We start from the raw sequence: 16,110 nt of genomic DNA on the forward strand, positions 1-16,110 counted from the left end.
TATGTGATAACAATGTATAGTGAGCAGTGAAATAACTATTGGTTTCCATTTGTGGTGACTGCTGACTGACATTAGGGATGAGATTAAATAGATCCTGGAATTTAGCCTGGTCTGGAGCAGGCTAGCTCCACAGAATAAATCTCCATGGTAATTTATACCATAACATATCCTCCTGCCCCCTATCCATCTTTAGTGCAACCGGATTACGGATCAATTGAGCCAGGATCACCAAGATATCCTGGCTTAATCCCTTATCCTAGTTTTGTGCAACAGGCCCCTGGTCCTCTGTTTAGATCAACAGCAGGAAACAACTCACAAACAAACACCCAAAGACTACAAGCACTAAATAATGGTGTCATATGACTCTAAACATGATCAATTAAAACCCACAGTTCATTGGCTCTCCCTCTGTCTAAACGGGACAGGAGGCTGGGTGCCAGTCTGTCAGAGTAATGAGCACGACCAGGATGATGTCTCTATGAGTAAGAGGAGGACAGATGTGGGACTTGGAGGGGTGGAGCTTGGACAGACTATGTGTACTTTGCTTTAGTCTAGAGTCAATGACATCAGGTGAGTATTAGGTAGGTAGCTAGACACACCGAAACCTGATCAAATTAAGGACAGTAAGCAAATGAGACAATGCAGACTCTGATCAACAGGCATAGTGGTGAATAGAGCTAATAAAGCAGTTTATAGACCAAACTCATTCATCAACCGGGTTGCTTCCCAAATGGCACCCTATTCCCTATACTGTATATTGAACTACTTTTGACCAGGGTACATAGGGCTCAAAATTAGTTCACTATATAGTGCTATTTGGGACGCAGCCCAGAGGGATGTGTGTATCCAGAGCCATCCTAATGATATGAAAATGTTGACAGAGACTAAAATGGCCCCTGTGATGTCCCTGTCCCCAGGCCACATTGAGTGACGAACACAGGGCCACACAGCCACACTGTGATAGGTAGCTAGCCAGCCTACAGCTTTAACAGAAACCCTTAGTCACCTTGTTTATAAGTCAGGCAGAGAGGAGAGGAGAGAGGCTGAGGCTGAGCTGGCCAGGCCTGGCCCTGCCAGTGCGATAGAGATATAGTGAGTGAATAGTATTTTTTCAGCAGAGCTCAATGCTAAGTGTAGTCAGTGTGTGAGACAGGACTGCTCTCACATTCTGTCATCCTCCCAAATGGCACCCTATGCCTATAAAGTGCACCATAGGCCACTATAGACCCTGGTCAAAAGTAGTGCCTAAATAGAGATTAGGTTGCCTGGAGTCTCATTATCAGTCAGTTTGCTTCAAACGGTTTTGATATATTTCAGTCTTCAGTGATGTATATAAAGTGTAATATTGGGATGCAAACTCAAAATTGAATACATGTCAACTCTACATCTGACATGGTATAGGTGTTTTATTTTTTTTAAGCCCATAACCATGTGTGTGAGGGGTATACTTTTGTTTCAAAGTAGATTTGTTTAAGACTCCCAAGAAACACTCTGTGTGACCCTGATTTAGCCCACTGCAGTAAAGGTAAATTATATAGTAACACAAAAATGTTTTATGCAGGTACGAAACTTTATGATCTCTGCATACATACATCCGCCATATTGCTTCAACAGTTGTGTTTTGAGGGAAAATGGTAGTGAATTATCAGGTTAAATGTGAGGAACAAAGATTCCACTGATGAGTATGTGGCCCAAACACAAGCTGGCATGATGAGGGCTGGCGGCCCAGCGCCTGCTGCCTGCCTATTGTTAACACAGGCCTTTCATTAACCGCTCCACTGGGGAACAGGGGAAGAGAGGAGGAGGGAGGAGAGGAGAGGCTGAGGCAATACATAGGGAGGAGGAGGGGAGGAAGGGGAGGGAGGGAGGGAGAGGAGGAGGGAAAGAGAGAGAGGGAATAGAGGCTGAAACAACAGACACTGAGGAACAGGAGATAAGAGGGAGGACAGGAGAGGAGGGAAGAGGAGAGGGAGGGAGGAGAGGGGAGGCTGAGGCTACAGACAGTAGTGTCAACACCCAACAGGACTAGCCCAGCCTAAAGATCAGCCACCAAACACATTATTAAAAAAGACACATCAACCGAGCCCAAGCTGCTCACAATGAATAACCCCCAAAGGATGGCAATTTAGAGCTGCCATCTCCCCCAGGTACAGGCTATACACAACGGTACACTATCATTTCAGCTCCCACCTGGCGTGGGACATTCCCCAATGATGGAAGCGAAACAGTTTGGGAACCACAGGTCTACGGAACAGGCTTATTTGGTTTTGGACTATCGTTTCAACTCCCACCTGTTTCTATGTAATATGGAACAGGTAGGAGGAAAGAGAGAACAAAAGAGAGACAGGGAGAGAGGGAGGAGTAGACACTTAATTTGTATTTGGACTGTAATTTCAACTCCCATCTGTCTCAATATCCAGGTAGAGAGAGAGAGAGAGAGGGAAGAGTAGACATTTAATTTATTGCCCTTAGAAGCGATACACAACTAATCCTGAGGCCTGTGGGCTGGGTGAGGTCATCTTACCAACACACCTGTCTGGTGAGTCAGTGCGGAGGAGGAGAGGAGCAAGAGGCGAAGAAGAGAGGAGGAGAGGAAAGTGTAGGGGGAAGCATTTCTTGTATGTTCACAACAACACACTAAAGTGGTCTCTACTACCATTCTCAGTCCCAGTGCTGGATACTGTCAGATAGAGTAAGCCTATTGTATTGTAAACAGCACACACTCAGAAATGTCATTGGTCAAATCAGTGTGTTTTTTTTCAATTGCTGATGGACAAAAATATGAAATAGGCCTACATGAATAACTCAATAGATTGATAGCAGGTAGTTTGGCAACACCTCATTGCTTCCTTCAAGGTCCCATTCTCAGTCCCCTGAGCGGATCTGAACCACTGAGGAAGGCTCCTGACCTGATCTAGCAACAAGGAGATATCCTATTCTATTCTGGGGCCCAGTCTCCCTTGCGATCCTTCTGAGCCCCCCGTCATGTTTTTGTTCAGTTCAGTTGGCCTGACGCCTCACTGCATAGCCCCTCCCTGTCCCGCCAACCACTAACTGAATAACTAGAGGATATTTCTGTCCTTTCAACAACACTGTTGACACTCCGTTGCTTATTCCTCTTCATTCATTATGTCAGCCTTGGCCCCCGCATAGCCCCCCGGCACCTCCAGCCCTGGCAGCCCAGTCACGCAGCTCCGTCGTGGGCCCTATATGGGTTATATAGAGGGGGACTTTTGCCTGCTGATGGAGCACATTATAGGACTCATCCTCAGTTTAACACACACTAAATACGGGGCTTAGACAACACGCAGGAAAAACAAAACACAAAATGACACAGTCAGGAGGCATAGGCAGTAGACACGGACAAATAGCCTAAACACGTTTCCAAAACAAAAGAGGGGCGCGCATATCCCCAAAAAATGCAAACGCAAGAACCTGAGCATTGCGTGTCGTGAGACTGAGGGAGATTGTGATGAATTCTCATAGCGTTCCACATATTCCTCCGTCAGTCTTGGGGTCTCTGGGAAGAGAATGGGTCATATGCAAATGGATATGCCCAGTACGGGGAGAAGTTTCCCACAAGCAGAGTGTGAAAAGGCCTCTCCCTCCCCAAGCCAGCCCCACTCAATGGGCCTTTTCTTCCTCTACTGAAAGTGTATGAGGTAGAGCAGGCAGACTGTAAAGGTAACTAGGCTCTTTCTCCTCAGGCTTTCTCCAACCAAAGCCTTAACACACAATGGTTCATTTAAGCATTCATCCACACACAACCCCAATAAAGCACATTCAAACACAGTTAAGGGGGTTAGTGAAACTGACTTGGGTTTTAAAAGTGCTTTTCTAAGGCAAGAGAAAGCACCTTTTTATAGGGTAATGCATTGCCTCTATAGGAGCTTGCTAATCATTAAGCTCCCTCAACAACAGTGGGAAAGGGTTTGAGTGCGGTACCTCAGATTATGGGCACAAACAGAATTGTCTGATGGGAAATCATTGAACTGTGTGACATAGTGAATTGAATGAAGATAAGAATTTCATATCATACATTTGAAAATGCATGGAGATACATAAATATTACAAAGAAAAATAAATGATTATTCAAGACACAAAACAGGCTATAGTTTGCCTCACTAACCAAAATAAATCCTCTGCATTCCATTCCATAGGAAACACTCACACTATTCTAATGTAAAAGAAGCTGTCATGTTTGTTTGACATTGAGTGAGTGTCCACCTTCCTTTCCACTGGCTCTCCTCTCCAGCAGCACCTCAGTGTCACTCTGCCAGCTCTCACGACCCCTCCCCCCTTATTGTCCCTCTCTCTCTCACTCCCTGCCCACCAAACTCGACAGGACCGAGGGGCTGTACTGGTCAGGGGGATGGAGGGAGACAGAGAGGGATTGAGGGAGTAGGGGGAGGAGACCAAAGTCCAGAGCCAACCCCCACGCTTTTTACCCCTCAGGATCTTTTTATTGAAGGGACTTAAACACAAACACAATTGGACATGCTGGAAGGGACACAACAATGGCACAGGGGGGAAAGTGAAATCATAGTGGAGGCACGCATGGGTGCCTAGGTCAGGGGGCAATCAACAGCACCCCTGGCTACTGTGTCTTCCCCCCAGAATAAAGGACCGGGCGAGGGATGAGGGGGGATGAGAACAGGAGGCGGGGGATTTTCCTCTGACTTGGCACTTTCATATGCAGCAGAGGAAGTTGCTCAAAAGCAAAATAACTGATAAATGAAAATTTCCTCTTCTGCTAAACTCCACTCACCAGGGGTAGTAGACATTTTAAATGATAACAGCTGGCTTTTAAAACACTAAAGCAGCATGCCGGCCCACAGAACACCACCCCTCCCCCCTGAAGCCTTTGGAATGGCCAAAACATCTTATTTTCTTAAGAGCGTTAGCTTAACCACAGTGTTTCTTTATTGTTCTCACACAACTTTACAGCATGTGGTTACATTCAATATTATTTAGAGGGAAAAATGAGTCCAGCACACTAATTGTACTTTTGCCAGCCAAATATACATCCTCTGTTACATCATACAGCTTTACAGAAGCCAAAACTAGACCCACAGACCCATTCGTCTTCTTCTGTAGGATGATTCATTGAGCCAAGAAACTTCCAAAACTGTGGTGTACTGTATGTGTGTGTGTTACAGAGAGACAGACAAAGAGAGACAGAGAGAGAGAGAGAGAAGCATGAGAAAGAGAGAGCCCCTTTGATAAATTGGGCGGCAGGTAGCTTAGTGGTTAAGAGCGTTGTGCCAGTAACCGAAAGGTCGCAGGTTCTAATCCCCGAGCCCACTAGGTGAAAAATCTGTCGATGTGCCCTTGAGCAAGGCACTTAACCCTAATTGCTCCTGTAAGTCGCTCTGGATAAGAGCGTCTGCTAAATGACCAATTATTTATATTTATAAATTCAAATAAATAGAAATCCAACCTACATACAAATATACTGAGTGTACAAAACATTAGGAACAATATTGAGTTGCACCCCCTTTTGCCCTCAGAACAGCCTCAATTTATCGGGGCATGGACTCTACAAGGTGTTGAAAGCGTTCCACAGGGATGCTGGCCCATGTTGATTCCAATGCTTCCCACAGTTGTGTCAATTGGCTGGATGTCCTTTGGGTGGTGGACCATTCTTGAAACACACGAGAAACTGTTGAGTGTGAAAAACCCAGCAGCGTTGCAGTTGTTGACACACTCAAACCAGTGCGCCTGGCACCTACTACCATACCCCGTTCAAAGGCACTTAAATATTTTGTCTTGCCCATTCTCCCTCTGAATGGTACACATACACAATCCATGTCTCAATTGTCTCAAGGTTTTAAAATCCTTCTTTAACCTGTCTCCTCCCCTTCATCTAAACTGATTGAAGTGGATTTAACAAGTTCCATCAATAAGGGATCATAGCTTTCACCTGGATTCACCTGGTCAGTCTATGTCTTGGATGTTTTGTACACTCAGTGTATATGCAGTTAGTTCCTTTGAAATGTAGGCCCAATACCCTCCACTCTCACTCATCTACAAAGATGGGCCAATAGTGACTTTTGCTAAGAATGTTAATACCGTGCTGCATTCCTCTTTTCCCAAATTGATGTGTTAAATTGCCATTCCAGGGAATGGTCGCTGCTATTCCTGATGGGAGCTGGACTAGGCCTGGACAGGATAGGAGAAATCACAAAGGAAGCCAGTGGAAACACTAGTATCCCACAGATTGCAAACACCTGTCGTCCTGCCTGCTGGCCGGCTGTTAGCACCTCCATGTTTAAAGCTGTGACGGGAGCTCACCTTGGTCTCAGCCTGCTCTGCTCTGCCAGGCCCAGGAAGACAACCAATACAGGACAGGGCCAGATGACTAAGTACCTTTTGGCTTCAGTAACCAACACTACAGACCCCCTGCCACAAAGCACTGCCCCTAAAAGGCTTTTAACCTGATGTCAAACATTCAGGCATAACGCCCCCTACAAATATGAAATATAGGATCAACCAGGTTCTCTCTGTCTCACATTGTATTGGTACAGTATATTGAGCTCTTCCACCCAGCAGGTTGATGCACCCATATCACATGATTAAGACATCACTATGGTTACTATGGTCCCCTGAACTTTATGTTTGATCCCCACTCTTTATGTATTATATAGTAGCCTATGTATTTTAAAACAGATAACATTTAAAATGCATAACATGAATACAAAGAAAAAGTAATAAAACAGAACTCTATTTATTTCTGAAATGAACACCCGATGGACAAAGATCACAGTGACATATGCAAAAAGGAAAATAAGTGTATAAATAAAAATGCTTGTAGAAAAATAAAACAAATCTGTTAAAAAATATAAAATTAAATAGAACGTCTCAAAACAGCCAATAATGTATTATTCAAATGAAACCACGCACCAATTATATAATTATATAATATATTAGTGCACCTTACCAGGTGCGTTCTCTGTAGTGGATCGAAATGCCCTAAATGTAGCCTAGGCTATAAATAATGTAGGCCTACCATGACTGAGGTGCAAAAGCGCGCTAGAACAGGTCTGTTATAAGGTGTGTACCTTACAGAATGCACAAAATTAACCGTCGTCAATCAAGAGCTGACATCATATGGACCGGTGACCAACACCTTTTCAGCCAAAAAGACAATAAGGAGCACACGAAATAAGTCCATGTTATACAATGACAGTAAGCGAAAACAAACAAGGAGTAAGCACAACAAGCGACTCCAAGAGAAAAATCACAGCAAATTCACTCATGATGACAGCATGCCGCGCCTACAGATACCGTTGCCTTTTCTACCTGCACAAGTTGCCATTTGTTGCGTCGCACCGCACAGGGACCGCTCTCCGCTGCTTTGGAACGGCAAGACAGATTACCATGAGACGATTTCTTCTCTAACAGCGTATTCAGTCACCCTAAATCAGACTGCCGGTTTGTTTTGATGTTTTGACAGAGGGGTGTTTAGGTAAACATGTTCCCAGTCCCTGCAGGCTGCGCTGGGTGGCTCGACCACTTGCGATGCTGTGCTGGTGACTGCTCGCAGGAGGCTGTACGTAGGCTACGCATGTCGTCAGCTAGCCTACAGGAGAAAAACCCATAGGCCTACAAACAGCCTACAACACTAACATTATTCCTATGTGTGAAAAGCTTCCACCTCCGATGTTGAAACAAAAGTCACAAGTCCCATAACTAAATAAAATGAGAACACACGAGATTAATAAAACGCATAAGGCAACGACAAGCAACCCGAAGAACATGATCTTTGCAAGTCAAATACGGTTTAATATGATTTCCAGATAAAAGCCTTCCACTATTAAATGGATTAAATTACTGGAGAGAAAAAAACTATTCAGAGAAACGCACTGGCTACCCGGACAACCCTACAATGCAGACGTTTTAACCACAAACACAAACACAAAAGCACAAACAAAAACAAAATAACTAAAATAATGTAAGTATAAAAACTCTGGATGAACAGGTTGGCTCCAACTGCAAATTTCGCTCCCATGACACAAAACCTTGAGAGTGTGTAAAATCAGAATTCCCAGCGCAGGACCGTGGATGTAACCGCACACTCCTTATATAGGCTGTGCCTTGGTTATATAGGCTATGCCTTGTTCACACAAACAGCGCTTGATATATTCTTCCCATTTTCTGACGTTACCCAACAATGCATGCTACAGAAACAACCTTTTTTCGTTAGAAGTTCATTTGCATTTCTGTTTATTAATTATAGCTACTTTATCTTGTTCTGCATATTTTCAACTTATCTTAGCAATAACTTTTCGAATGATTTGTAATGCACACTTGCCATTGTCAATTGTGAAAACGCGTACATCATGCGTACACATCTTTTACAATTAAAAATAAGAGAGAAAGTATCATGTGTAGCCTACATAAACATAACAGCATGCATTTGAATAGAAAATCAAGAAGCAGAACAGCGCAATTTCCACAGTAAAAACATTTCCAAAAGCCCGAGCCCTCCATGTAGCAACAGTGTCCTGTCATGGCTCGCGCTACCTGCTACGGTGCGACAAACAGAAAGGCGACAGAAACAGTTATTTTTTTCCAAAGTGCATTGAAGAAATACACCTTATACACATATTCACTCATTTCAGAACATCAATCTATATTCCATATTGATAAAGAAGGCGACAAAATACCGCAGTCCGCAAAAACAACCAGGTAACGTTATTTTCCCAGACACTGGTTTTTAGAAAGCTACCCAATGGAAAGGCGAGAGACGGTGAAACAAGCTATCAAGTTGAAAACTAAAAAAATAGGAAAAGTGGATTTAAATAGATTCTAAAAGGGACTGAACGGGAAACAAAAGCGAGTGAAGGACGGGATTAGGTGCGTATAACGGTCCAGGGTGGTGCACTCAACCGCTAGGCGGAGGGAGAGTCGCGAGACAGGTATAACGGTACACCACATAGGGCTATAATGGTGCGCATACTTGCTACTTTACAGCACTTTGACCCACTAAAAACGGGACTCCGGAGGTCCTAAAGTCTTCGGAGGATCGAGAATTCGATAGAACACATTCTAGTCCACTTCACCACACGAAAAGAAGGGACATTGGAGTAGTTTTACTTACCGTTATTCCTCCTCGGATTTGCCTGCTTTCTGCGCTTACACCTGGGGCCATCCGCCATGATCCTTTCGCTGTGTCTAAATGCTGCTGGAGAGTCACCTCCTCTCTCTACCCCACTCCCCCCGCTTCACCTCCCCTCCCTGCACCTGCTTTACGACACTCTGCTTTACGACATTACCTTCTACACCTCCCAAACCATAGGGTGCGTGCTATGGTATCAGGGATCCTTAGGATGTCCCTACCCCATTGAAGTTTACATTTAAAATGGTTAAGGTAAGGGTTAAGGTTAGGTACGGGCTATGGTTATATATATATATATATAACATGCTTACATATATATACAGTGAGGAGAACAAGTATTTGATACACTGCCGATTTTGCAGGTTTTCCTACTTACAAAGCATGTAGAGGTCTGTCATTTTTTATCATAGGTACACTTCAACTGTGAGAGACAGAATCTAAAACAAAAATCCAGAAAATCACATTGTATGATTTTTAAGTAATTAATTTGCATTTTATTGCATGACATAAGTATTTGATCACCTACCAACCAGTAAGAATTCCGGCTCTCACAGACCTGTTAGTTTTTCTTTAAGAAGCCCTCCTGTTCTCCACTCATTACCTGTATTAACTGCACCTGTTTGAACTCGTTACCTGTATAAAAGACACCTGTCCACACACTCAATCAAACAGACTCCAACCTCTCCACAATGGCCAAGACCAGAGAGCTGTGTAAGGACATCAGGGATAAAATTGTAGACCTGCACAAGGCTGAGATGGGCTACAGGACAATAGGCAAGCAGCTTGGTGAGAAGGCAACAACTGTTGGCGCAATTATTAGAAAATGGAAGAAGTTCAAGATGACGGTCAATCACCCTCGGTCTGGGGCTCCATGCAAGATCTCACCTCGTGGGGCATCAATGATCATGAGGAAGGTGAGGGATCAGCCCAGAACTACACGGCAGGACCTGGTCAATGACCTGAAGAGAGCTGGGACCACAGTCTCAAAGACAACCATTAGTAACACACTACGCCGTCATGGATTAAAATCCTGCAGCACACGCAAGGTCCCCCTGCTCAAGCCAGCGCATGTCCAGGCCCGTCTAAAGTTTGCCAATGACCATCTGGATGATCCAGAGGAGGAATGGGAGAAGGTCATGTGGTCTGATGAGACAAAAATAGAGCTTTTTGGTCTAAACTCCACTCGCCGTGTTTGGAGGAAGAAGAAGGATGAGTACAACCCCAAGAACACCATCCCAACTGTGAAGCATGGAGGTGAAAACATCATTCTTTGGGGATGCTTTTCTGCAAAGGGGACAGGACGACTGCACCGCATTGAGGGGAGGATGGATGGGGCCATGTATCGCAAGATCTTGGCCAACAACCTCCTTCCCTCAGTAAGAGCATTGAAGATGGGTCATGGCTGGGCCTTCCAGCATGACAACGACCCGAAACACACAGCCAGGGCAACTAAGGAGTGGCTCCGTAAGAAGCATCTCAAGGTCCTGGAGTGGCCTAGCCAGTCTCCAGACCTGAACCCAATAGAAAATCTTTGGAGGGAGCTGAAAGTCCATATTGCCCAGCGACAGCCCCGAAAGCTGAAGGATCTGGAGAAGGTCTGTATGGAGGAGTGGGCCAAAATCCCTGCTGCAGTGTGTGCAAACCTGGTCAAGACCTACAGCAAACGTATGATCTCTGTAATTGCAAACAAAGGTTTCTGTACCAAATATTAAGTTCTGCTTTTCTGATGTATCAAATACTTATGTCATACAATAAAATGCAAATTAATTACTTAAAAATCATACAATGTGATTTTCTGGATTTTTGTTTTAGATTCCGTCTCTCACAGTTGAAGTGTACCTATGATAAAGATTACAGTAAGTAGGAAAACCTGCTAAATCGGCAGTGTATCAAATACTTGTTCTCCCCACTGTATATATGTTTTTAATATATATATATATATATATATATATATATATATATATATATATATATATATATATATATATATATATATACATATAAGCATGTTGGAAAGTGCGATGATCACGGGCAGAAAGAAGGTTTGTTGGTCCTATGGTTTGGGTCACTAGGGTCCTTAACCTTAACCCTAACCCTAACCCTTACCTTATATATATACTCTTCAGAGTTTCTGGTAGGGTTGGGGTTATATCATTATGGAAGCTTACAAGTAATTGACCAAGACTCTAGTGAGTCTTATGGTTTAAAAATACCTTAGTAGAGCCTATTCCTATGTTTTAATTTAGGTTCATTATGACAGTGACACAGCTGGTACATGTAGTGGTGGGTGGAGCATAGATGGCTATTTGCACCTGTTATATCACTCCTCTGTGGGTGTTGTTTTTGGTTGCATGGACTGAGTAAGGCTATAACATGAAGGAAGATGAATCAATCCAAAAACATTTAAAAATGCAAAAGTCTTAAAAATATATATATATATTTTTTTTACATAGAATTATTGTAAAAAAATATATATATATATATATATATATATATATATATATATATATATATATATATAAATGAGTTTATAAATAAAGAATGTTTCAGAGGTTTTTCACCAAAATTGGGATACATTTGCTTGGGATACCATCAAATCTATGATGCATCTAAACAAGCTTTTCTTTCCACAAATCTCATACCCTACTACCTGGGAAAGGAGAGGGCACGTGTGGGATGAAGGAATGCGTTCCGAGACTGCAGAGAGAGAGAGAGAGGGAAAGAGAGAGAGAGGGTCATGAGACCATCAGCCAGCCAGCCCAGTGGTGATTCAATCCTCCTGCCTCCTACCTAAAGAAAGGACTGGCTGTTCTCCAGTAGCACCAGGGTTCACTGCAGCTCTGGGGACAACAGGGCCCACACCTGGGTTCAAATACTATAAAAAAATCACCTCAAGTACTTTATCTGTGCTTGATTGAGCTTGCCTGGCTAGTTCCAAAACTGCAAATCCCACCCATCTTGCACTCTATGGGCAGGCTAGAACAAATGTTCAAAGTATTTGGAAAAATTTTGAATAGTGTTTGAACCCAGGTGTGGCGTATGGGAGGAAGACAGGGCCATTCCAAAGCAATCAGCAGGTCCAACTGTGTCCAATCAGACCTGAATGGACATACACAAAATATTCCAAATTGGTGAAGTGAAATAAAAAAAAATAACTTGTTTCAAAAAATTATAAAAAATAAATAACGGAAAAGTGGTGTGTGCGTATGTATTCACCCCCTTTGCTATGAAGCCCCTAAATAAGATTTGGTGCAACCAATTACCTTCAGAAGTCACATAATTAGTTAAATAAAGTCCATCTATGTGCAATCTAAGTGTCACATGATCTGTCACTTGATCTCAGTATATATACACCTGTTCTGAAAGGCCACAGAGTCTGCAACACCACTAAGCAAGGGGCACCACCAAGCAAGCGGCACCATGAAGACCAAGGAGCTCTCCAAACCGGTCAGGGACAAAGTTGTGGAGGTGCAGATCAGGTTTGGGTTATAAAAAAATATCAGAAACTTTGAACATCCCACGGAGCACAATTAAATCCATTATAAAAAAATTGAAAGAATATGGCACCACAACAAACCTGCCAAGAGAGGGCTGCCCACCAAAACCCACGGACCAGGCAAGGAGGGCATTAATCAAAGAGGCAACAAAGAGACCAAAGATAACCCTGAAGGAGCTGCAAAGCTCCACAGCGGAGATTGGTGTATCTGTCCATAGGACCACTTTAAGCAGTACACTCCACAGAGCTGGGCTTTACGGAAGAGTGACCAGAAAAAAGCCATTGCTTAAAGAAAAAAAGAAGCAAACACATTTGGTGTTCGCCAAAAGCCATGTGGGAGACGCCCCAAACATATGGAAGAAGGTACTCTGATCAGATGAGACTAAAATTGAGCTTTTTGGCCATCAAGGAAAACGCTATGTTTGGCAGAAACCCAACACCTCTCATCACCCTTGAGAACACCATCACCATGGTGGTGGCAGCATCATTCTGTGGGGATGTTTTTCATTGGCAGGGACTGGGAAACTGGTCAGAATTGAAGGAATGATGGCACTAAATACAAGGAAATCATTGAGGGAAACCTGTTTCAGTCTTCCAGAGATTTGAGACTGGGACGGAGGTTCACCTTCCAGCAGGACAATGACCCTAAGCATACTGCTAAAGCAACACTCGAGTGGTTTAAGGGCAAACATTTAAATGTCTTGGAATGGCCTAGTCAAAGGCCAGACCTCAATCCAATTGAGAATCTGTGGTATGACTTAATGATTGCTGTACACCAGCGGAACCCATCCAACTTGAAGGAGCTGGAGCAGTTTTGTCTTGAAGAATGGGCAAAAATCGCAATGGCTAGATTTGCCAAGCTTATAGATACATACCCCAAGAGACTTGCAGCTGAAATTGCTGCAAAAGGTGGCTCTACAAAGTATTGACTTTGGGGGTTGAATAGTTATGCACGCTCAAGTTTTCTGTTTTTTTGTCTTATTTCTTGTTTGTTTCACAATAAAACATATTTTGCATCTTCAAAGTGGTAGGCATGTTGTGTAAATCAAATGATACAACCCCCCCCCAAAATCCATTTTATAATAATAATAATAATATGCCATTTAGCAGACGCTTTTCTCCAAAGCGACTTACAGTCATGCGTGCATACATTTTTGTGTATGGGTGGTCCCGGGGATCGAACCCACTACCTTGGTGTTATAAGCGCCGTGCTCTACCAGCTGAGCTACAGAGGACCACATAATTCCAGGTTGTAAGGCAACAAAATAGGAAAGGGAGGTAAATAATTTCGCAAGCCACTGTATTGCACCACTTTTGACTAGAGCCCTAAAGGCCCTGGTCAAAAGCTCTAGTCAAAAGTAATGCACTATGTAGGGAATAGGGCAGGGGTTTCCAAACATTTTGGGCCCGCGACCCCATTTTGACATTTAAAAAAATGCACGACCCCACCTAGGGCTGTGGCGGTCATTACATTTTGTCAGCCAGTGATTGTCAAGCAAATAACTGCCGGTCTCACGGTAATTGACTGTTAGTTAAGATAAACACATTTAGCATCTCCTGGCTTCCACGCATAGCCTACAAGCCACTGATGCAGACCTTTGGAACATCTACATTTTAATCAATTTAATATAGCCTACACAATCACAATAAATCCATTATTTATTTTAGACAGGTCTAAAGAAACATGATATGAAGAAAATGTAGTCTATTTCAGAAGAACAGAATAGCATACTCTGAGTTGTCCTTGTGTTAGGCCCTGATCTGCCTATGCCATATGGCTGTGGGCTACACTGGTTTATTTAGCAGACAAGATTTGCTTAGAATTCTGTGTCGTTATTTTATATTATTTTGAATATTGAGCATAGCTGAATAAAATACATTTCTGAGGGAAACAGGTCCTCCTACAGTATATGCTTAATTTAGAGTTATTTATGCAACTTTAGTTGTGATACAAATGTTCAGATCTCCACCATGTAAAATAAGTTATGTAATCAACGGCCAATGTTAACTTTTTTAATTTGGGCTATGACAGTTTATTACAAATCAGTCTGACAGTACTTTCACAGTATTTCAATGTGAAGACAGTATGGTTTGAAGTGACTGAAATGCATCAGAAAGGTATTGGGAAGTTCAGAAGATCATCAGGCAATAATGTTGTATGATCTTCTGTGTAAAAAAGAGCCTCATCGTTGATTATGTTCTTTTCCCCCCAGTCTGATTTAGTGCCTGGTGTTGTCCACTTGGTTCTAACGGCTTGTGGGAATAGTAGAGGACACCAGTATGTACCTGAGAGTCTTATCTTTCAGTAATGGGGTCATATTATTGTGTAGCTTAAACCGTTCAAAAGATAGAGCCACATTTGTAGGATGACAACAGAAACCGCTTTGTTTATTACAACTGCATCTAGCGGCTACTGGAGGTTACTGACATAAGCCTGGTTCTATGAACCAAGCGCCAATTTTCTCTAGCGACCCTATTTTCAAATCAGACGACCCCACATGGTTTCCCCTAGTTTGGGAAACCCTGGAATAGGGTGACATTTGGGACACACAGATTATCTTCTGGATGAATGGGAAGAACTGATCACATGCTTGCAGCTGAGGTAAATTCCTGGCTTTTGGGAAATATGAAGGACCAGAAAAAATTAGAAGTTTTAAAATCTAGCTAACTAACAGGGTTTACTCAATTCTGCATTTTGTAATTGACTCCCATTCAACTCATGAGTTCAAATTCTAATTGAATTGGCCACACCCCACAGGATGTAGAATTTGAACTTGAGTTTGAGTGACAGGAAGTAGAATTTAATTCTGTGCAACTCCACTCAGTCAAAGAACATGAGAGTTTAATTGAATCTGAAAGGTCACACTTCCAGATACCAAAGAATATATAACTTTTCTCTGGAAACAATGTTCATATGCTCTTTTAACCTTAGTGCTTAGAATAGCCAATTATATTTCCACCAACCATTTCACTTGTTTGGCTTCATTTTGAACGGTCAACTTGATGGTTAAACTAATGCACTCTGGGAAATATAGTATTATCCCCATACTGAACACAATTTAAGTGATTAACCCTTTACACTCTTACCCGTATATGGGTTGAAAATTGCAGATTTGGGCACTGATAAACGCTTAAATTGGAATGCAGTGACTGTACAGTAACATGCTATGCATGACGTCAGAGCTCTGGCTCTGCGCTTCACAGCGCTTTATGGGTTTTGACTGACAGCCGTTCTGAACTTGAGCACCTCACGCGACAAGAAGTTGCCCCCATCCCTCCCACTAATTGGCACACGTACCTGAATGCACTCATGATTCCTTTCTACACGCATCAAAATTATGATCTGTTTCCTTGAATTGCATTGTGAAAGCTTAACACTGTAATAATATATTTTACAACTTAGCTAGTCATGTTGGCAATAGAACAGGCTTTCAAATGATGCCCACCTGACCCAGATTGTGATTTATAAATGACTGTTTTTGGATTGCATAAA

General features: G+C 42.8%; 1 protein-coding gene across 2 annotated transcripts in view; it reads right to left on the bottom strand.

Moving 5' to 3' along the window:
* zeb1b (zinc finger E-box binding homeobox 1b) overlaps positions 1–9,172 on the bottom strand; it is a 95,378-nt gene extending 86,206 nt beyond the window's left edge. The window contains exon 1 of one of the 2 annotated variants that reach the window (XM_041881017.2): positions 9,104–9,172. In XM_041881017.2, coding sequence (XP_041736951.2) covers positions 9,104–9,161 — 58 coding nt within the window. In that variant the 5' untranslated portion in view covers positions 9,162–9,172. Of the gene's footprint in view, positions 1–7,302; positions 8,066–9,103 lie in introns of those variants that run through there. The other variant, XM_045221422.1, reaches the window with a different exon arrangement.
* Positions 9,173–16,110: the final 6,938 nt, after the last annotated feature.

The sequence above is a fragment of the Coregonus clupeaformis genome, chromosome 7, assembly GCF_020615455.1.
Source record: "Coregonus clupeaformis isolate EN_2021a chromosome 7, ASM2061545v1, whole genome shotgun sequence".
Lineage (NCBI taxonomy): Eukaryota > Metazoa > Chordata > Actinopteri > Salmoniformes > Salmonidae > Coregonus > Coregonus clupeaformis.